Source organism: Mobula birostris, chromosome 12 (assembly GCF_030028105.1).
Source record: "Mobula birostris isolate sMobBir1 chromosome 12, sMobBir1.hap1, whole genome shotgun sequence".
Lineage (NCBI taxonomy): Eukaryota > Metazoa > Chordata > Chondrichthyes > Myliobatiformes > Myliobatidae > Mobula > Mobula birostris.
In genome coordinates, this window is record NC_092381.1 from 50,078,454 (window position 1) to 50,101,051 (window position 22,598).

Below are 22,598 nucleotides of genomic sequence, written 5' to 3' on the forward strand. Positions count from 1 at the left end.
GATCTCCCTAATCATAGGAAATGGGTATTAGCCAATTGTCCTCATTCTTATTAAAATTGTCTTTAATCAGAGACTGAGTCATCAGAATTAACAGGAGGTCTCTCAGAGACGACACAAAATCTGCAGATGCTGGAAATCCAGGGAGCACACAGTCCTCATGAAGGGCCTCAGCCTGAAATATTGACTGTTTACTCTGCTCCATAGATACTGACTGGCCTGCTGAGTTCCTCCAGCATCTTGTGTGAGTTGCCAGGTATCTCAGAGAGTTGTTTTATTTTATTTGTGACTGAGGACTGAGTTGTTTTATTTTATTTGTCCTGAGTTGCTGATTTGCATTGAAGTGAGTCCAGTTTAAATGCTAGAATTTGAAAAGGAACAGACAAAGCATATCTATGAATTCCTTGAGCACAGCCAGGAGCCAAGAACAAGGAGGATCTGACTGTCAGATAAGAAACCACAGTTGATATTAAATGTGGTTAAACAGGATTTCATTCTTTAAGCTTCTAATCCTATTCATGTTGCAAATTATTCTGGGCAGAACCTTCAGGTGGCTTTATGTACCTGGCACCTTTTCCATCACTACTTTTAGTTTTAACAGCAGGTGATTACCCATTATGTTATTCAGACAAAGAAAGAAGAAACACAATCTTAAAGTAATGATCATGAGATAAAAAGACTAACTAGAGGAAAGAAAATCTGAGGTGATGAACTGAAGAAATGAGCAAGACATTGGCCTCATCTATTCAGATGTGTGAGCTTTGTTAGGGCTATATCTCAGCTTGAATCTTAAATCTAGAATGCTGTGTGAATCCTCTTTCTTTCTATAAGAGGGTCAGTTGCTTTGAAATCATATCTTTCACTTTCCCATTCTGATTCTTTCACATTCGCAAAATCTTCAAGTAAAAATCCTCCACTGTCCAGCCTGTCCTGAACAACACTGGCCCTAACAATAAAGTGCTCCATAATGAGAGCCTTGAAAATGTGTCTCTTCTTAGCAAAGACACGTATCAGCAGTGAATCAAAAACACAAGAGGTTCTGCAGATGCTGGAAGTCCCGAGCAAACATACAAAATACTGGGGAAGCCTCCATAGATGCTGCTCAACCTGCTGAATTCCAGTAGCATTTTGTGTGTATCAGTGGTGAAATTCACCATTTCTCACTGCATCAATAATGATTTTGGCCACTTAAGGAAAAGAGAGTTCTAAGGTCATCAAACCTAGCAGAAAAGCTCATGATCTGCTTGGCAGTATTGTTTCCTATCTTCCTGAATGTCTCTGGGACCAACATGCAAGCATCTCAAAGCATTGGAGAAAGACCACCAAAATGGCTAACCACATCAGGCCCAACACAAAACAGCCGAAATGGACACTCTGTCCTGAGCTCCGTCACTAAGAATTTGTCCATGGACAGAGGAAAAGGTGGAAGGATATTTTCCAAAGCACATGTGGAAAAATGTAACATCCTCACTCAATCCCAAACTCAGGACTTCCCAAGATGGAGAAGGAGCATTCGAGAATATACAGAAAACAAATCACTTAAACAGAAGCTGAGCATTAAGCAATGAAAGAGTGCACCACCTCCCAAATACCAACTGAGTTGTTTGTCGGGCATCTCATGCTTAATTTGTGGCTCTCTGCATTTTCTGTAATGGCTTCAACAGCCACCATAGTATCACAGAACAAGTGTTAAAGGTGGTTTATCTCAAACCTGAGGAGACAAGTAGTGTTAAACACTAGCAAAATTGGAATGAATATGCTGCACATTACCCAGGAGTGGATATTCAATAATTTTTCATGTGATTTTCTATTACCTTTGAAGATGAACAAAATAAATTTGTGACATGAGCACAGACACAAATCTGTAACAACTTAATGCTTTGAAACACATTTACGCCCAATTTCTTTGCCAAAAATCTTACTGCAGATTGGTTCAGAACCTGAAGTATGACAATAATGCCTCAATTGATAAACTATAGATAACCTTACACAGAAGCGATTCAGCAGATGCTGGAAATCTTGAGGAACACACACAAAGTGCTGGAAGAACTCAGCAAGTCATGCAGTATATATGAAGAGGAATAAACAGTTGACTTTTCGGGCCAACGCCCTTCATCAGGACTGTAGATAACCTAACATTCTTTTTTGTGAGTACGAGCATTTTGCAACTTGTGATAAATATTTTTTTCCCTGAAAATATTCCTGTTATTCCTCTGTTGACTAATGCCTGTCTCCTAGCCTTTGCCATAAATGATCTGATGGTATTTGATGCATTACTGTTTTCAGAAATGTAGTAAAGGAAGGATATTATTTGTTTCCCAATCTATGCCAAGTTTGCTAAATCTGTCAGTTAGTTATGCTTCTGTTGCTGTTAGCTGTAAGGGAGAAGTCAATCAGGATTTCTACTCCTGGTCACTGAGCATTGTCTCCATGTGGGAATGGAAAGAGGAGCATTTGATTCTCAGACCGCAACTGCGAACCATGGCAGCTCATTTCTTCTGTTTAGTCAAAACGAAGATTGATAAATGTCAGGATATCAAGGTGAAGCTGCTGGGAAATAGAGCTGTGACCCTGATGGAAATGCCACCAATAGGATTGCAGCCATTGTTGTACTCCTGCTCTTATTTCTGATGTTCTTAAGCAATTTTAGCTCCTCACTTGTGCTACTCGATCTTCAACCAAGAAGCGGATATCCTGCTGCCATTCAGTTCAGCTCCTTGATCTATAGGCAAGAAGTCATATTTACTCTCCTGTCCATTATCTATTGACCTCTGTGACAGACCAGCATCTGTGGACATCATAAGTCAGGTCCAGCTTAAGTGCACTTTGATTGTTTTACCCTTGTTCTCAAGATCTTGCTATGTTTTCTGAAACAGGAACACCAACCACTGGATTGAAGCACCAAAGGAAACCAGATGAAAGACCAAAATCACTTAAAATCACTATTTATAATGTTGTTTTCCTTGTAAATAGTGTGCATGGTGGAATTTCTGCATTTATGCACATTTTATTCCATGTCCATACTTTAATCTCTAACCTTATTTCTTATATTACTCTTTATTCCTTATGATTGTTAAATGCCGCTGTTTCTCATTGCATGTCGCACCAACACGTCACAGAAATTTCATAATGCATCTTAATGTATACAGTGAATGAAGGTGAGCCTTGATCCTTGAGAAGACTTGATAGCTACTGCCTCATAACTTAGGTTACACAATGCTTTCAGGAGAAAATTTTCCAGATTCCTTAACAGAGATTGTTCAGCAAGTCTACGCCATTTCCCCACTAAATTCCTCTCTACCCTATTCTCCCCATGTTCCAATCAACTTTCTCCAGCTTTGACCTCTCACTTATACACTAGGGAGATTTGACAGTGGCCAATGAATCTACCAACCTTCCTGTCTCTGGAACGCAGCAGCAAACCTGAGCGCCTGGAGGAAATACAGAAGTAGTTTGTAGATTCCACACCAGACAGCACAGGAGATCAGCTCACAACATCACACCCAGGTTATAGGAGCCGTAAGGCCATAGCAAAATCGGCTATGCTACTGTGCTGCTTATAGGTAAACGTTTTTAAAGAAGGGATCTTCTGCCCAGCAAGAAAAATTGGTTTATGTTTAAGTAGATCAGCAAAAAAAGCGATCTATTCTAATTGAATCACAGAAACACTGGTGCAGAAGAGGACTGCTGACTTGGTTTGCTTGTTCTGGTGCAAATGCCTCATTGGAAATCTGAAGCACAGATGTGGGTCTGAATCAGATGGTTGGAAAGAATGAACTGTTGTTTTCTTTCCCATTTCTTTTGAGTGTATACTTTCAAGTGGCTTTCCAGTTTTTTTTTTAAGAAGCAGAATGTACCCTAGCATAGAAGAGAGACAATATTTTTGTTGGCAGAGGCATATTAGCCACATGCCAGAGCCACGTGTTACACTTTTAACCTTCAATAGTACCACAAAGGCTGAAGTGCCAGCAAGGGATGACAGAATTATGCTCACAGACAGGGAGACAGGACAGAACAGGATTAGAAGGGGGGGGGGGGAGTGGTCAGCTATTTTAAATCAACTATTGAAACTTAGAAATGCTCATGTATGAACACACAAAAGGCCGGGGAGGGCTTGTTGCCGGATTCAGCAGTGCAAAAATCAAAAGGAATTTGGCATGATCCAGCCACTTTAGATGATTTAGAAGTCACTTGTGATTTAGATGATCCCAGAGAAAACTCTGTGGGTTATACAGATGATCCCAGAATAGTTGTCATTGAGGAAACAGATGATCCTACTGGGCCCATAGCTGGGAAATTAGATGATCCTTGTGGAAGCCCTGCGAGTGATTTAGATGGATCCCAAAGGATCAATAATTGAACAATTTATATGATCCAAGTGAAGCCATCTTTATTGATTTAGATAATCTCAGTGAAGTTGTCAGTAGAGATTTGGATAAACCTAGTGGAAACATTTTTAGTGATTTAGGATTCCAGTGGAAACTCTATTTCCGATTTAGATAATCCCACTGTGTCCATTGCTACCATGTTAGATGATGCTAACAAAGACTCAGATGGTGATTTAGGTGATCCCGATGAAGCTGTCTCTGCTCACTTAGATAAACCTGGTGAAGGTGTTGGTGTTTTAGATTATCCTAGGGGAGTCTTCCTTGGTGATTTAGATGATTCTAATGGGAGTCCCATTGGTAATCTATGTGAACCATGTGGAGATGTGAGTTGGAAAGCCGTAATGCTTGCAGACACCCTGTGCTACAGGAGAGAAATATCAACTGTGATCTACTTTTAATTGTTATTGCTCTGCATTTGAACAGTATGCTGGCCCTTAAAGTAGATTTCCAAAATTATTTAAACCTCAGCCCAATAACCTGAGTCAGAGTTTTTAATTACTTGTGTGGGTTTCCCCACTAACCAGGAGATCAGTAGCAGCCCACAGGAAAATAGCAGCACTGTAGTTATGGAAATGTTGTTGCAAAAACCTGAAGTCTTAAGTAGAAAACTTAATTCAAAGTGACAGGACACTGTTAAAAAGAACTTCTCCAATATTTGTTTATTTTAGAACGTAACAGATTTACTGATATGTTCCACAATGCACTCATGGGTGTGTGGGAGAAGAGGTTGGGTTGGAGGGGCGGTGGGGAGAGGGTGGTTGTTTGTAATGGGTGTGAAATTTCTGAGAATGCAGGCTTCATCTGTGAATGAAAGTTGGGCTGGGAATGAATGGACTGTAGTGGTCCTAATAACCACAGTACGAGGGAGTCAAGTATGTGTGGTGAGATGTTGACCTCTACCCCAGCTGATGGAATGTTGAATTGCAGGGAGAAACCCCCTTTGGTATGAGTAGAGTAAAGATTTGTTCATTTTTGACAGATGGGATTCTCTGGATTATTGATGCTTATCTAGAGGACTTCAAAACTATCCAGATGTGTGCAGTCCATACCAGGCTGGTATACATTATATGGTATACAGTGGAGCAGACAAGCCCACAACTCATGTCTCAGAACATCAGCAGAGAACAGTAATGTTTATATTACAGTCTGGAGAGCAAGGTATAAATTAATTTTTGCTGCTGCTGCAGCATAACCTCTCCTGGGACGTTTAGCCAGTCAAGTTAGAATCTGAATCAGATTTTATTATCACTCTCTTAGATATATGTAATTTGTTTGCAGCAACGGTTCAGCGTAAAGACATAAAAATTACAACAAATTACAAAATAAATAAAAAGTGCAAAAATTATTATTGAAATCATGCTGATGGGTTCAAGGACCATTCTGAAATTTGATAACTGAGAGAAAGAAGCTGCTCCTAAACCTTACAGGTCCTGTACCTCCTCCCTTACGATAGTAATAAGTAGAGGGCTTGTCCTGCATGACGAAGGTCCTTGGTAAGGGATGCTGCATTTTTGAAGTGCCAGTGGTGGGAGTTGGCTGCCTATAACCTTTGGCAGCCTCTTGCCATCCTGTGCCTTGGAGACTCTATACCAGGATGTGATGCAATCATTCAATAATGCTCTCCACTGTACATATTTAGAAATTTGGAAGAGTCTTTCGTGATTGACTCCTCAAACCACTAATGATATAAAGCCACTTGTGTGTCATTTTTTTGTTATTGCTTCAATATTTTTGGCTCAGAATAGAACCTACAAGATGTTGACATCTAGGAACTTGAAGCTGCCTACCCTATCCACCACTGACACCTCAGTGAGGATCGGTGCATGACTTCTGTTTCACATTTAATATGTCAGTGATACTTGAGTAATATTAGATTACATTAGATTATGAGAACACTCAGTCCTCATTTATTGTCATTTAGAAATGCATACATGCATTAAGAAATGATACAATGTTCCTCCAGAGTGATATCACAGAAAACAGGACAGGAATATAATGTATAATATATGATTAAGCATTCTTTGTTCATTTTAATATTTCATTATGGGTTATATGTAAAAGTGCTTGAATGGTGTACGTCATTATGCCACCACATCATAAGTGCATGCCTCGCTTAAAGTAAAAATGAAGTTTACATGTATCTCTCGGGCTCCCTTGCTTTTCTTTAAACAAATTTTATGTTTTGGAGTTACAAAATATAACAGTGGTGGTGAGAAATTTTTAAACAAACCTCGAGATGACTACCTATTTGCAAGATGTTTGTGTTTAAACAAAAGTACTGCAGCATATGTCTCTTCAGAAGGGGAAGAGAGAAACAGTACAGTTTTTTCTAAAAAAGGGCGGAAAACAGATGAATTCACCGGTTCATGATCAGTGAATACTGGGTGATAATAATCGTAATTTTGTTTTTTAAAAAGCAGAAATGGCTGGCTACATCAGAAAGATAGACATGTTTGATTGCACAAGAGATAACTGGATATTGTATACTAAGCAAATTGAGCAGTATTTTAAAGCAAATGAAATAGCCAATGAAAAGCTCGTGACAGTTTTGCTGAGTGCATTGGGCGCAAAAGCACCCAATTTGCTTAGAAGTTTAATTGTTTCAACCAAACCAGCCAAAATGAGCTTTGCTGATATTGTGAAAGTAATGCAGGAACATTTAGAAACAAACCTTTGTTGTTTGCATTAGGGTTTGATGGCAGAGAGGAAAAAGTTATCCCTGAATCATTGAGTGTGTGCCTTGAGGCTGCTGTGCCTCTTCACTGATGGTAGCAATGAGAAGAGGGCATGTACTGAGTGATGGGGGTCCTGAATGATGGATGCAGCCTTTTTGAGGCATCCTGGATGCTGGGGAGGGTGGTGCCCATGATGGAGCTGATTTGGTTCACAGCTTTCTGCAGCTTATTTCAGTCCTGTGCGGTGCCCCCACCCCCGGTGATGCAGCCATAAAGAATGCTCTCCCCGCTACATCTGTGGAAATTTCCAAGTGTCTTTGGTGACATACCAAATCTCCTCAAACTCCTAATGCAATATAGCCGCTGAAATGCATTCTTTGTAACTACATTGATATGTTGGGCCCACAATAGATCCTCAGACGTGTTGACTCACAGGAACCTGAAGTTGCTCACTTTTTCCACTTTTGATCCCTTGATGAGGACAGTGTTTGTTCCATCATCTTACCCTTTGGTCTCGTTTTTTTTATTTATTTAGTGGTACAGCGTGGAGCAGCCTCTTACGGCCTCTTGCTCGGCAGTCCACCTATGTAATCCTAGCCTAATCACAGAGCAAGCCACAATGACCAATCAACTGGTGTGTCTTTGGATTATGGGAGGTACCCAGAGCATCTGGGGATAATATACAAGCTCCTTACTGACAGTGCCCTGAGCTGTGATAACATCATGCAAATCGTTACGCGACCATTGCGCTTTCACTGACAAAGCGTGGAGGCACCTTCACGAACTTCAGCAACGCTGATGACCCTGTAATGTCAGTCTCTGAGGCTGACGTGAGAGCATCCTGCTGGAGTGTGAACCTCGCCAAGTACTGAAGGCTTTTGCTAATCAGCTGGTTGGAGGATTGCTGATATCTTTAACCTCTCACTTCAGCAGTCTGAGATTCCCACCTGCTTCAAGCAAGCTTAAATTTAAATCATACAGGTGTCTAAGAACATGATAACCTGCTTCAATGACTATTTTCCACTGTGATGTAGTGCTTTGAGAGGTTGGTCAGAAAACATATCAACCCCTGCCTGAGGAATAACTTGAGTCCACTCTAATTTGCCTTCGGTCACAACAGTTCAACAGCAGATGCCAATTCATTGACTCTTCATTCAACCCTGGAATATCTGGAGGTGAAGATGCATGCATTGCTCTTCAAGTCAAGTCAAGTCAAGTCAAGTCAAGTCAAGTCAACTGCTGGTACAGTACACAGTAAAAACAAGACAATGTTTTTCAGGACCATGGTGCTACATGACAAATACAAAAACTACACTGAACTACGTAAAATAACACAAAACTACACTAGACTACAGACCTACCCCGGACTGCATAAAGTGCACAAAACAGTGCAGGCATTACAATGAATAATAAACAAGCCAATAGGCACAGTAGAGGGCAGTAGGTTGGTGTCAGTCCAGGCTCTGGGTATTGAGGAGTCTGATGGCTTGGGGGAAGAAACTGTCACATAGTCTGGTCGTGAAAGCCCGAATACTTTGGTGCCTTTTGCCAGATGGCAGGAAGGGGAAGAGATTGTATGAGGGGTGCGTGGGATCATTCATAATGCTGTTTGCTTTACGGACGCAGAGTGTGGTATACATGTCTGTAATGGCAGGAAGAGAGACCCCGATGATCTTCTCAGCTGACCTCACTATCTGCTGCAGGGTCTTGCGATCCGAGATGGTGCAATTTCCGAACCAGGCAGTGATGCAGCTGCTCAGGATGCTCTCGATACAACCTCTGTAAAATGTGGTGAGGATGGGGGGTGGGGTGGTGGGAGATGGACTTTTCTCAGCCTTTGCAGAAAGTAAAGATGCTACTGAGCTTTCTTTGCTGTTAAGCTGGTGTTGAGGGACCAGGTGAGATTCTCCGCCAGGTGAACTCAAAGAAACTTGGTGCTCTTAACGATCTCTACGGAGGAGACTACATTGATTACAGCTCTGCATTGAACACCACCATCCCCTCAAAACTAATCAATAAGCTACAAGACTTAGATCTCAATACCCCCTTGTGCAACTGGATCCTCGATTTCCTCAACTGCAGACCCCACCAGTTCAGATTAACAACATCTCCTCCACAATCACAATCACAAATCACCATCAACACTGCAGGACCACAAGGCTGTGTACTTAGTTCTGTTATGACTGTGAGGCTAAGTACATCTCCAATGCTGTATTTAAATTTGCCGATGACACCACTGTTGTTGGCTGAAGTAAAGGTGGTGGGTGATGAATCAGCATATAGGCTGTCTGTAAGGGGTCTGTACGTTCTCTCCGTGACTGCATTGGTTACCTCCGGGTGTTCAGGCATCCTCTCACATTCCAAAGAGATGCAGGTTAGGATTACTTAGCTGTGGCATGCGTCGTTGGCCCAGATGTGTGGTGGACTTGCAAGTGCTCCCAGGTTGATGCAAAATGACACATTTCACTATAGGCTTCTTGTTTTGATGTACTTATGACAAATAAAGCCAATCTTTTGAAGGATTAATAGAAGAGTAAAGACTAAGCAGTGTCAATGTGAATTTAAGGAAAAGAAAATGATGCTGGAATTTCTAATAGAATTTGTAAGGGGAAATTAGTGGTTGTGGTGCATTTGATTTTTCAGGAAACTTTTGATAGTCATAGTCATTGTCATACTTTATTGATCCCTGGGGAAATTGGTTTTCATTACAGTTGCTCCATAAATAATAACTAGTAATAGAACCATAAATAGTTAAATAGTGATATGTAAATTATGCCAGTAAATTATGAAATAAGTCCAGGACCAGCCTATTGGCTCAGGGTGTCTGACCCTCCAAGGGAGGAGCTGTAAAGTTTGATGGCCACAGGCAGGAATGACATCCTATGACGCTCTGTGTTGCATCTCGGTGGAATGAGTCTCTGGCTGAATGTACTCCTGTGCCCACCCAGTACATTATGTAGTGGATGGGAGACATTGACCAAGATGGCATGCAACTTAGACAGCATCCCCTTTTCAGACACCACCGTGAGAGAGTCCAGTTCCATCCCCACAACATCACTGGCCTTACGAATGAGTTTGTTGATTCTGTTGGTGTCTGCCACCCTCAGCCTGCTGCCCCAGCACACAACAGCAAACATGAAAACATGAAACATGAGGTAAGATCTCACACAGGTCCGTGGTGCTTGTGGAGATGCGGTAATATGCAGACGTGGATTGAGAATTGGTTATCGGACAGATAGCAATAAGTGGGAATAAACAGATTGTTACCTGATTGGCATACTGAGACTAGTAGTGTAGCACAGGGATCAGTGCTTAGCCGTTGGCTGTTCATGACCTCTATCAACAATGTGGTTGATAGGGTTGTGAATATGGAGGAGGTGAGAAAGATGATGAGGAAGCTATGACCAACTGAGTCATGGCAAATACAATATAATGTGAAAAAATAAGGTCATCCCCATTGGTGCATAAAACTGAACAGGGTAGTGAAAGACTGGAAACGTTGTTCAAAGGGACTCAAGTGTCAAGATTTACACAAGTCACAGAAAGCCAACTTTCTGAATTAGCAAGCAATTAGGAAGATAAATATAATGTTGGTCTTTATGCAAGAGGACTTGCATACAAGGATTTCTGGTACCTTGGTGAGATGCCTCCTTAAGTACTGTATGCAATTTTGGTTTGCTTACCTAAAAATAAGTGTAGTAAACTGGCCATGGAGGGAAGGTGTTAAAGATCCAGTTGACTGGTCACAGGTCTGCTAGTGTTCAGATGATAAAATGGGCAGAGCAAAGGCAAATGGATTTTATTTAATCTTGTTAAGGATGACGATGCACTCTGGAAGGATTAATGATTGCACAATGAATGGTAGGGGCCTAGAAAATATGCAGGAGTAGAGGGACCTTTGTAAGTTTCCAGAAATCTTTGTCAGTGGCAGCAAAGGTGGATGAGGTGGTAATTACGGCATATGAGATTCTTGCCTTCATGGATTACAAGAGCAGGAAGGTTATGATGCAGATTTATAAAACACTAGTTAGTTTATAGCAGGAGTATTGTGTACTGCTTTTGGTTGCCATGCTGTAGAAAGGCCGTGATTGCATTGGAGGGGATGCAGAGAAGATTGATCCAGGATGTTATCAGTTATGAGGAGAAACTGGACAGGCTAAGCGTTTGTTCCGTGGAGTGCAAGAGGATGTGGAAGGATCTGAAAAACTTATACGAAGTCACCAGGAACATAGATAGTGGGAAACTTTTCACCATAGGAAAGGTATTAGAACTAGAGAAGATAGGTTTAGAGTAAGGGTGAGAGATTAAAGGAAGACCTTTTAAACCCAGAGTGTGGCTGGAAACTGGAGCACACAGTCTGAGGGGGTAGTCTCACAGCTATTATGAGTACCAAGGCAAGCACTGGAATCACCAAGACCTGGAAGGCTATGGACCAAATGCTTATTTCTGTGCTATATGAGTCTAAGAATGAGCAGATCTTATTCAAATATATTAAGTTCTTACAAGACCTGACAGGTTGGAAGCACCCTCTTGGCTGAGAGGGTGAGAACAAAGGATCATAATCTCAGCATCAAGGGTAAGCCTCTGAGGACTGAGATGAGGGTATGTGTTTCTACTTAGCAGTTGATGAATCTAAGGCATTGTGTACACTATTGTAGCATTGACTCAGTCATTGAGTTCACTCAGACAAAGATCTATATATTTCTGGATATCAGGCAACTAAGGAAATATGGAGATAGTGCAGAAATATGGTGACAAAATAGAAATGATCTCTGTACTGATCTTGAATGCAGAGCAGGCTTGAAGGGCCACACTTACATTTATCAAACAAAAATTTACATGAACAGCATTGGTGAGAAGCAGAGTGGTAAAGGAAGCCAATCGTTTCAGGAAGAAAGACCACCAACACACTCAATGGAGAATTTATCTCCTTTCAAAAACTTACAAAATGCATTACAGCTCTATGTTTATTATTCTTCAATTGCGTGGAATTATTCAGTCACTGAAATTCTGTTATTTACCTCATTGCCTTGGGCATCACTTCTCTTGCCTCGACTGCTATATGCTCTTTAAACAGAAATCTCATGGATTTTGCTTGCTCCTTTCTTGAAGGCACTGGAATTTTCCTGACATTTGGTTCTTTGAGGCAAATACTGAAATAAATAGACAATAGACAATAGGTGTGGAGTAGGCCATTCAGCCCTTGGAGCCAGCACCGCCATTCACAGTGATCATGGCTGATCATCCACAATCAGTAACCAGTTCCTGCCTTATCCCCATTACCTTTGATTCCACTATCTTTAAGAGCTCTATCCATCTCTTTCTTGAAAGCATCCAGAGACTTGGCCTCCACAGCCTTCTGGGGCAGAGCATTCCATATATCCACCACTCTCTGGGTGAAAAAGTTTTTCCTCAATTCTGTTCTAAGTGGCCTACCCCTTATTCTTAAACTGTGGCCTCCAGTTCTGGACTCACCCATCAGTGGGAACATGCTTCCAGCCTCCAGCATGCCCAATCCCTTAATAATCTTATATGTTTCAATAAGATCCCCCCTCAGCCTTCTAAATTCCAGAGTATACAAGCCTAGTTGCTCCAAAAGGGGGCATTTCCTGTATTACGTGTTACTGTGAATATCCAGGATCTTCCTGGAGATTGTGAGAGTTTCTGCTGCATATCCCAGACAAAGGCATGTAAACAAGTCATTAGAGGTATTCCTGGTCTCTCACCTCAATTTCCAGATTGTTCTCTGGCAGAACACTGCAGGCCTCCTTGTGAATGCAATTGAGTCATTTGTGAAATAAAAGAATGGACTTTCTTTTGTTTTAATTTTGTTTGTTCCTCAGTGTCATATACTGTGGAATGAATTGTACTTCTTGTTATTGTATCACGATCAGTAGAACTGCACCTGTCCTTTTCTTATCCCAAACATTACTCTGAGAATTGCAAGTTAAGATCTTTTCGGAAGCTGGCAGCCTGCCAGTAAGCAACTTAAAAGCAAGCTAGTTCAGCATGGTGCTCAGTATAGGTGAATGAAGTTCCGCACTCGATCTAACAAAGGCCAGTCAAGGTATTTCAAAAGGACTCCAGAAACATGTTTACTTCAAAGCATTCTTAAAATATTCAGAACCTCTGATTCTTGTCCATTCCAAAGCTGCTAATTGTAGCATTCTCTTAAAATCTTAAAATACGGTTTACGGCAAAATATCAGGCTGTTTATTTATTTCCCACTCAGGATCAATAAAGAATTATTGTTATTATTTGTTTTTGAAAAATCGAAACAGTGGCTTAGAATAAGCTGGCTGGTCACACATATGATATGTACATCACATAAGAATACCTGCAGCTGTGATGTTGCAGGTCTTGTTGAGGATTGGAGAGTCCTCACCTTGTTGCAGTGAAAATCTCATACTATGGGGTCTGTTGTACACACTAGCCTGCAGGTTAAACACAAAGTGATAATGTAAATAAAAAGTATCTGTTTTGTTTCTCTATTCCAGTGGTTCCAAAAGTTACTCTCAACTTTATCGATTTCTCTACTTGGTACCCAAGGGTAATAAAAGATGTGTTGAGATACTTGGCCTTTGAGTATAGTTATCAATGATAGGTACTTCAGTGCTATATATCTGCCCTCACTCACTATGTCAGATTAGAATTTGGTTATGATTTTAAGCTGCCATGCATTTTACTTCCAGTCCCCCATAACACGCACACGCACACCGGCACACACACCTTTTCTGATGATGTGCACCTCCACGGGCCCCACTGTATTTTCACCAAATGACGAAATTCTTCATGCATGATGCTGAAAAGTGAGTGTAGGCAGTCACCAAGGGCAATGCAGTTCGGACAAGACATCTAATTATGCATCCATTTCAACAGGAACTTGGCTGGGAATGGGAACCTTGGCTGATTTCCTTGGCTTCCAGTAAAGCCAATTGACCAAGGATTGAACCTGACATGTTCAGTGTGGCCTGGAATCATGCTGAGTTATGCATTGTTCTCTTGTATGGAGTAGGGATGAAAGCATATTGAACATGTTAAATGAGCAATTACTTTTTATTTTAATCCCGCTGCAATATTATTCTTTAGTAGTAAGAGTGGCAATAAAATACCGATGACATAATTACTACAATAGCAGAGTTTCAGTTAAGAAAACACACTTCACTGCACTGGCTGGAGTGTAGGAATTTCTTTAAAGTCATGGAATTAAATTATTGAGAATATAGACCTACAGTGGCATGGAATGAGATTAAAGGAGAATACGTCATGTAAGAAAAATCAAATTGGAACTCACATGGATGCGTTATTTATTTCCAGGTATATTTTAAGCAGGTGTATTTGAATGCACTCTACAATAAAGGTGCTCAGAAAGTGGTTTTATGTTCCACTGTCACCATGGGGCAATCAATGATGTTCCAATCCTCCCAATTACATTTTTACCTAGCACTGTTCTTCATTAGAAGCCAAGAGAGTGGAAATGTGAGTCCTGCAGCAACTCACAGAAGAGTAAGTTTCTCCATCTCCGGACTAGAATTATTATTTATAGCCAATAGTCCAAAAGCTGTTTTTGTCATCAAAAGTATAGGATATTTGTTTACTTCACTTTTAGGCAGTAAATGAACATTTTAATTTAGAAATCATTATGCCTGCAAGTTTGGTGCAGTCATCGAATGCTATCCGAAAATATCCTGAGAGGTCAGTATTACATCCTGATAGTTATAAAGCAGCATTCTTACTAATTATCACCATTTTACTGCAGATGAGTTTTGAGAGTAGCATCGAACTGACTGCTACAAGATTGAGTTGGTTTAAACTTCAAAGGTAGTTCCTTTGTATTTTCCAATGCATGCATGCTTAATAAAGTCTTTTCATTTCCGCAAGTTCTTTCCTGCCATCTATCATCAGGTATTTGTTGTATTTTTATATACACTTCAACTCCTTGTACAATACTGTTGTACAATTTTGTCAGAACTTTAGAAAAGCATGATGCATGCATATTCTTGCTATGCATATTCTTGCTATGCATAAGCACTGACAGGAGGGCCAGTAAAGACACAGGCATGATCTGAGGTGTCCAGCTAGTTTTAGCAGTAAATACATTATGTTTGATCCTTTGTATGAATATCATGATAAACCAGGGACCTTCTGACTGTGTTTATGTTTGTCTTTTTAGAACTAATTGTGCATATAGTGTGTCCTGAAAGTAGTTCAGTTTTCAGTTGTATCTGAACAAATCGCCCAGCTTAGTTTCAGTTCAGCTTCAAAGAGGAGTGCGCAATGAGCTTTGATGTGAGTATTTTTCAGTGTCTTTTGTCCTGCTATGTTCTGCCAGGCTGGAGAACAATGAAAGCTGGAGCCAGCGGAGTGATTCATCCCTACGTGGCAGAGCTAGTCGTAACACAGGCCGATGTGCTATCCAGCCTGTTGTTCTGTGCTCATTTATCAGAAATGTATAGACAAACCCAGGCAGGGAGTCGCATTGACCTTTCCTAAGCCACAGCTTTCACCAGCCGTCACAATAAATTAATATAATAGGTTTTGGATTTGTTCCTGGATTAATCTAAATTGGGAACAAAGACTGAGCTTGGGGAGTTGGGGGGGAAATCAAAGTTTCTCTAAACACACATTAAGATCAAGCCTGACCAGATGTGGACATCTTTCTCCAAGTTAGTTTGGGTCAGTGAACTGAAACAATTTTTTTTCCCTCTCACTCTATTGATCATTTTAACATATACTTCAAACCCAGAGATCTTGGATCTGGCTATTATCTAAGATGACAGTTTAACAAATTTAGTCAAAGCAGCACCCTAACCTAACTGAAAGAGCTAATAAGAGTTCAATGGTAAAGAGTACAGAAAACTTCCATTCTCCCCTTTTGTTTTCATTTAATTACTTTATTAACATATCGGCTAGAATTTTTGTCTTTCATCATTACTATGGAGAGGAATGAGAAATGGAATCTTCCCTTACGTAAATAAATGTTTTCATCTTTTCTTTGTATCTTGCGATAATCAGTCCACTACCATCAGCCTCGTTTTAAAAGGGTATACCAGTAAAGAATTGCATAGGGAAAAGGCATTTTGATTTAACTAGAGATTCCTTCATGGAGAATGAGTAAACTCATGATGTACCATAATAGCCTGTGCTTCATTAGCTGTGTTCAATCAGAACAGCACTTAAGGATCTGCAGTAGACTGCCGAACTGGAAAGTGAAAAGTTAAGAACGGCTACTCGTTTCACCTCTTCATGTAACCACACACAGCTATCCGCACACTATCTATTTCGCTATTACCAATGATCGTCATGATATCAAAAAGTTCTGCAACAGGAAAGGCTTGGCACTAATCAGGGTATTGAAGTAACAGTAATGCAATCATTTATAAAATAAACATGCATGAATTTTGGAACAGGTTCCCTTATTCAGAAGGAACGTGTTCTCTAGAAAACTGAAAATGTCATTTAAAATCAAATAGTGACACTCAAGACTGTAAAATGGCATTCTGATAGGATACTTTCATGGGAATTATATATCCATGACAAAACTAATCAATTCCCAGAATTGTACACCGAGTTAGAGAAGTAGTTTAGCAAATAATATCTCATCCAAAGAAGCAATTTAATCAATTTGGATATTATCAAATCTGAGCTACTTCTTTCTGTTGGCCTTAATGTTAGCCTGGAATTCCATTTCCAAAGCAGATAAACAAAATACTCAGCGGCATATGTGGAAAACTCCAATCCACTTTAGAATTCTTAAATATTTCCTGCAATCCAAGAGATACAACAGATGGCCATTATTTACAAAGGAGCATGATAAGAGAAATGGGGTGGGCAAAGAAACAAGAAAGGAAATGGAAATTAATGAATTTCTTGGATTGGGACTGGAATGGCTGATGGCTAACACATTTAGAGATAAAATCAGAAGTAATAGCCATTATATGCTGCAACAAGGAGAATATGTGAATAGTTTTGGGGGTGGGGAGGCAGCAAGGTAAATAAGAAAGTATGCATGAACAACCAGCCATGACAGGCTCCAATAGCCCAGGCATCCAGTGGAAAACGGAAACATCACTCCATCAGTAGTATGCCAACTGGTGATGGCCAAGTCAAGTCTTAACCCAGCAAAGTACCAGAAAACATGTATCCTGCACTTGCAGCTTCTACTTCCAGATGGCAAGTGTAGGTTTGAGTTAAGGTTTCAAAGTGCTCAAGTCAGCCCATTGCACAGAGATTTACAAAGTATGCGTAAGAGAAATGAGTTGACATTTTTTAAGCTAATGTTGAGTTTCACCAGGATAAATAGGAAAACCAAAAGGGAAAGAGGTGAGAGTGGACATAGAAGTATAACATCGGACTTCAAAGATTAAACTATGAAGTTTGAAGTTTGTCCCATAGCTCAGTAAATTAGTCTTGACATCTGGTGAGATTTCCACATCAGAAGTGAATAAATAATGTTATTCCGATGAATTGCCAGTGAAAATACTGCACGATGTATTGAGGAACACCCGTCATGAGAAATTTCTGAACAAGTCAGCTTTTATTAATGTTGTTCTGTGCCTGGACCTCATTCAAGTAAGTTGATTACTTACTATAACTCCTTCAGGTCTTGTCTCATCCCACAGCACTAACGCTATTACTCAAAACACAGCAAGAACATTGAACTCCCAAAGCATCTCCAATTCAAGATCCCAGTCCCCCTACTTGTCCCCCAAAAGAGAAGCCAATCCTGCTTCCATCAACATCCTCTTCCCCCACTCCTCTAGTCCGCAATTCTTGATTGTGCCCTTAACCACCCTCGTCTCTGTCCTGACTACCCAGACCCAGTATATACCCAGTATACCCTGAATATTGTATTTTCTTCTATGAAATCTGCACCCGACAAGATGAGCATTGGCACTTTGCAGAACATTCCACCAAGTCTTCCTCCTGTTGCTAACATGCCAAGATACTGGAGGTAGTCCTTCTGGCATCTGACACAAAGAAACGTATTTCATGTGTGAGCCTGGGCACTGAGTATTGTCAGTCTACTTAATTATGGTTGGTTTCAAGCACAAACTATTCTTTTTTCATCCACCATGGACAAGTACTCAATTTCTAGAGAGAGGCATTGCCAAACAATCAGATTTAGGAAATCAATATAGGGCCGATACTCACACAAGATCCAATTAATGACTTAAATATTGCCCCAGTCTTCCCTTGTGAGGATGTGAAATGCTACATTATCATGATCATTCTGTGACCCTGTTAAAGAAGGAATTGCCTGTCATTTCCAGTTCCATCTCCTTCTTTAAAGTTACACAGGTGAATTTCTTTGTGGCAATGATGTGCTCACTCTCAAGTCTGCTACTGCTGTCTTCAGTAGGTCCAGATGATAGCTGTGGTTCAGTGGCCACACTCTTGCCTGCGAAGCAGAAGGCTGCTAATACATCTCACACTCCAGAGACTTGAGTACCTGATCCAGACTAAAACTGTGGTGTAGTAGTGCGCATTGGCATGTTTAACTTTGAATGTGGAAGTGTATTCCCTTGTTGCTTTCACCGTTCATGATTCAGGAAAAACAGATAAACTATTTCTACAGTAGCATTTTGATATGCTGCCAATATAATGGCAATCATTTACTCCAATTGTATCTTTGATTTCTGAGAACTGTTAAAACTTCTTAATTTTATTAGCAAACAGAAATTGATCACCAGGAAGTGTATTGGTGATTCTAGTGGGATGTTGTAAACTAAGTCTTATCCTCTGTTGCAGGTCATTTCCTTGGGAACAACACTGTGATTGATGTCCTAAGGCAAGCAGGCTATGAAGTTGAGCACACTCCTGCAGGGCAGCCATTTGAACAGTAAGTTTATCGTCCAGGTCCACCGTCACTACCAAAAGCAGCTTGCTACCTAGTCTTTGCCATCAAAGCACAAAGTTTTAACACAAGTTCTGTGGCTTGGTTGTAAAGTACAAGATGTCTTAGAGTGAGGAGTCCTCCTCTTATCACCCATCTAACATGTACGTCGGGCACCATTTCTCTCACAAGATTACCAACAATGTAAAGTTGGAAAAAAGTGTTTTTTTTAATGTAACAGATTAAGTAATTGCTGGTGGCATAATGACTGGCCAAACTGTAACATCCACTAAAGTTCAGAATCCCACTTAGCGTACAACTCTGAAGACTCATTATCTACTGACTACTTTTGGAGTGATGAACACAGGTTGCCCAATGAAGCAATATTGACAGGTATGCAGCCTCATGTCTTTTCATCAGCTCCCTGAGTTTCTTTGAAATGGAGGTAATGAGAGTGTGAAATTTCTGCTATTTATGAGGCACATTTTCCTGCCAGTCCTAAGTAGAGATCATGTGAGTATATAATTTTGTTTCAGATCTGTCGAAAGGGCACTTAAATAGTTGAAGCAGGGAATATAATTTGGCTTTGGACCCCATAATTTTGAGCTCTGATACCTGCAGTGGTTCAAATTTCCTTATATACTCTCCCCTAGTAACAACCAAAAGTGCGACAAAAAGTGTAAGTAAACTAATTTCTCAATAAATTCCAGGTAAAGATATCTGGATGAAGGGTCAAATAACATGTTGTTGCTCGTAATCCAAGACTGCATTATCAGCACGTTGTAACTCAATATGAACTTTTTAAAATCACTTTTCTGCTCACTTTTTGAATGACATAATAACCATTTTTTCACATTTAAATATTGATAGCCAATTCAGCTGCTAAGCATGATCCTATGCCCATCCAATAGACACTTACAATGAGCATTACTGGATAGTAATCAATGAGAGCACAAGTCCTTTTAGCCCTCCTGCAATTCCCTTATCACACCCGACTGACAGCTAACTTGGCAGAGAGCAGATATGAGATTTTTTTGACCAATTACAAACTACGTTAACCAACGCGGCCAGTAAAGTAGCATAAATCAGCCCTAAGTACTTTTCATCATGATATAATGAATATATGCTATGTAAGATATAAAACCTTTGGATTTAACCATCTTGGGGATGTTTAGTTGTTACCATGTGTACTCATCACTATGGCAATGCCATGGAGCTAAGACCTGTCATAGTCATCCCTTCATTCTTGAGATTTGTTTGGTTTAAGTTGTAGAGCTCTTGAAATGGTTCTCTGTGTTCATGTGTTGTCTTTGTCGGGCTGAATTTGAAGGTTGTGCCCTCCGAGCAACTGAATTATGCTCCGACTTCTATCAAAGGGAGACATATTCTTGTCTCTATGACTGCAGGGTAAAATCTCAGTTTGCATTGGAATCCAAACAGCCTCTTTCTAAATATCTATAAGGACAGGGAGGGAAACTTGAGTTCTTTGAATGGAGAGCAAATAGCCATTTTTTTCCCTTGATTTGAGAGCAGAGGAATAATAGGCAGTAACACGAAGATTTGACAAGAGAGACAATATAAAATGCTTTTGATTTTCAGACACGTTTATCAACCAAAAGTAGATAAGTGTACCTGCAATGAGTTACTAGTCTTTTCATTAAGTATTGTGGATAATAGCTGCTTCTTGACTTTCACTTTATCCTGAAGAGTTTATTACTGTACGGCACAGTGCAATTAATACCATCTCGTTATACTGAAGACATTGCATTGGAAGATGCCTTTTTTTTAACTTTGCTTCTAGGACATTACAACATCTGAAAATGTATAAAATAATCTCTGATGATAATTATTCTGGTCAGCAATGTGACAGAGAGAGCATATCTAACTTGAGTTCTAAGTTTGTAGGCCATTATATGGCTATTTGAGAAAGAGAGTTTATTTCACTATTTCCAGTGATATTGTGCTGGCAGAAGGACGTGATACCGAGGTCCATTCTTTGATCACAGCAGGGAAAGCTTTAATTTGTCACATATGCTCTGAGTGGCTATGATGCCCATGCCTTGTTCAGAGCTGTCCATTGTGCTTTCAGGCTGATGAAATTTAGGGACGCCTGCCTTGGGGATTTGAATGAGTTCTTTGTTTCAGAGAGTGCTTTCCATCCAGATGTCTCCCCATTCTTCATCACTTTTGAAATTGATGTGGTGAGGGAGGTCTAACCAGGAAGAACTCGAAAAACCATGCTGCAAATCAGAGGTCATATACTTAATCTCTCAATGGATTAGTGGGTGTGAGTTACTATCAATCTATGTGTCTCAGCCTCTCAAAGTATTGAGGTAAGATTTTGTTTGACAGAACCAAGAGCTATTGAATTGGATCAGTTTTCAGCTTCTGCCTGTATGGCCCATCTGGGTTGCCCATCAGTAAGTTTTGCATGATGACTCATCAGTCATTGAGCATTATAGAAATGATAATTAAATACTTTTGTATATCATGTCTTCCCATATCTAGTCTCTTAGGAAAGGATTAATAAAGGCTTCCACACAGTTCCATTAGTATTGTCAAACTGATTATCATCATACCTGTTTCTGATCTGCATTAGCAAAAGCAGTTCAATTATGAAAGCATCAGTCATAATCCTATGCAGTACACCCTCAATGTGTTCATACGTCTATTCTCTAAGGAGAACTCTGTTTAACCTCTATTTAGCACATTGTTTAACCTCTCTCCCTAATCCAATGTCAATGAAGCAAACAATTTCAATGTAACCTTGATTAAAATAACCAAATGTTAACTAGCTGCATTTTACTTATGACAACTCCATAGCTCCAGGTAAAGGAATATTCCCCCAGATACTTTCTCAAAGAGTTAATTAGTGAGGAATTGATCTATTTGGACCCGCATGCATTTCATCAATTAATATCAATGCAGGCATCTATCTTATTTCTAATGCCTAGCCTTGTTTGAACATGTTACTTTTATATTCATATCTTCTTATACTGCAGTCACTTGCACTCTGACATTTATGTTACTTTCAGTGAGCAGCAATTTAAAATCTCACATGCCTTTTCATCCAATAGTTACTTATTTCTACTAATTTAGGTAATGAAATATTAATTTTGAAAACATTTGGACATAATTTATTTGTACTTAGAAGTAAATGCCAAGAAATTGATGGTATAACACTAATAAATACAACTTTATACAGCTTTTCTTGAGTGAATGACAGGAGCAATCGCTCCTGAGTAGCTTCATACCTGTTTGAAACTTCTGGGTGTAACTCCCTCATATGTACATGACAGCTATTGACGTGTCAGTCATGCATGAATGATGTCATTTCACCCACAAAGAATTGGATTGAGAAGTGTGCTTATTGGCCTGACGTTTATGCATATCATTCATCAACTGTCTGGCTGAACACTAGGTTCTTGTTCATCGACATTGATAGCTTTAATTTCAACTACTACTTCTCACTTCGTCCTTGATTATAAATTGTATTTTCTAGTAGTTAGGACTGGGATTCATTTGCTAGGTGAAAGGCCTCACTGAATCAATGAGCGGACGAGCACAGATGCTTTTGTGACTACAGGTTGACCTTCTATAATCCGGCACTATTGGGACCTGAGGAGTGGCAGATTAGTGAAAATGCTGAATTACAGAAGGATCACATTAAGCAATAGCTCACTGCCTCATCATACCTCTAAA

At 40.0% G+C, this 22,598-nt stretch overlaps 1 protein-coding gene across 1 annotated transcript in view; it reads left to right on the forward strand.

Moving 5' to 3' along the window:
* Nucleotides 1-22,598, forward strand: part of trabd2b (TraB domain containing 2B) — a 425,448-nt gene that overhangs the window by 338,977 nt on the left and 63,873 nt on the right. The window contains exon 5 of the mRNA XM_072273776.1: nt 18,812-18,902. Within this exon, the coding sequence (XP_072129877.1) occupies nt 18,812-18,902 (91 nt within the window). The remainder of the gene's footprint in view (nt 1-18,811; nt 18,903-22,598) is intronic.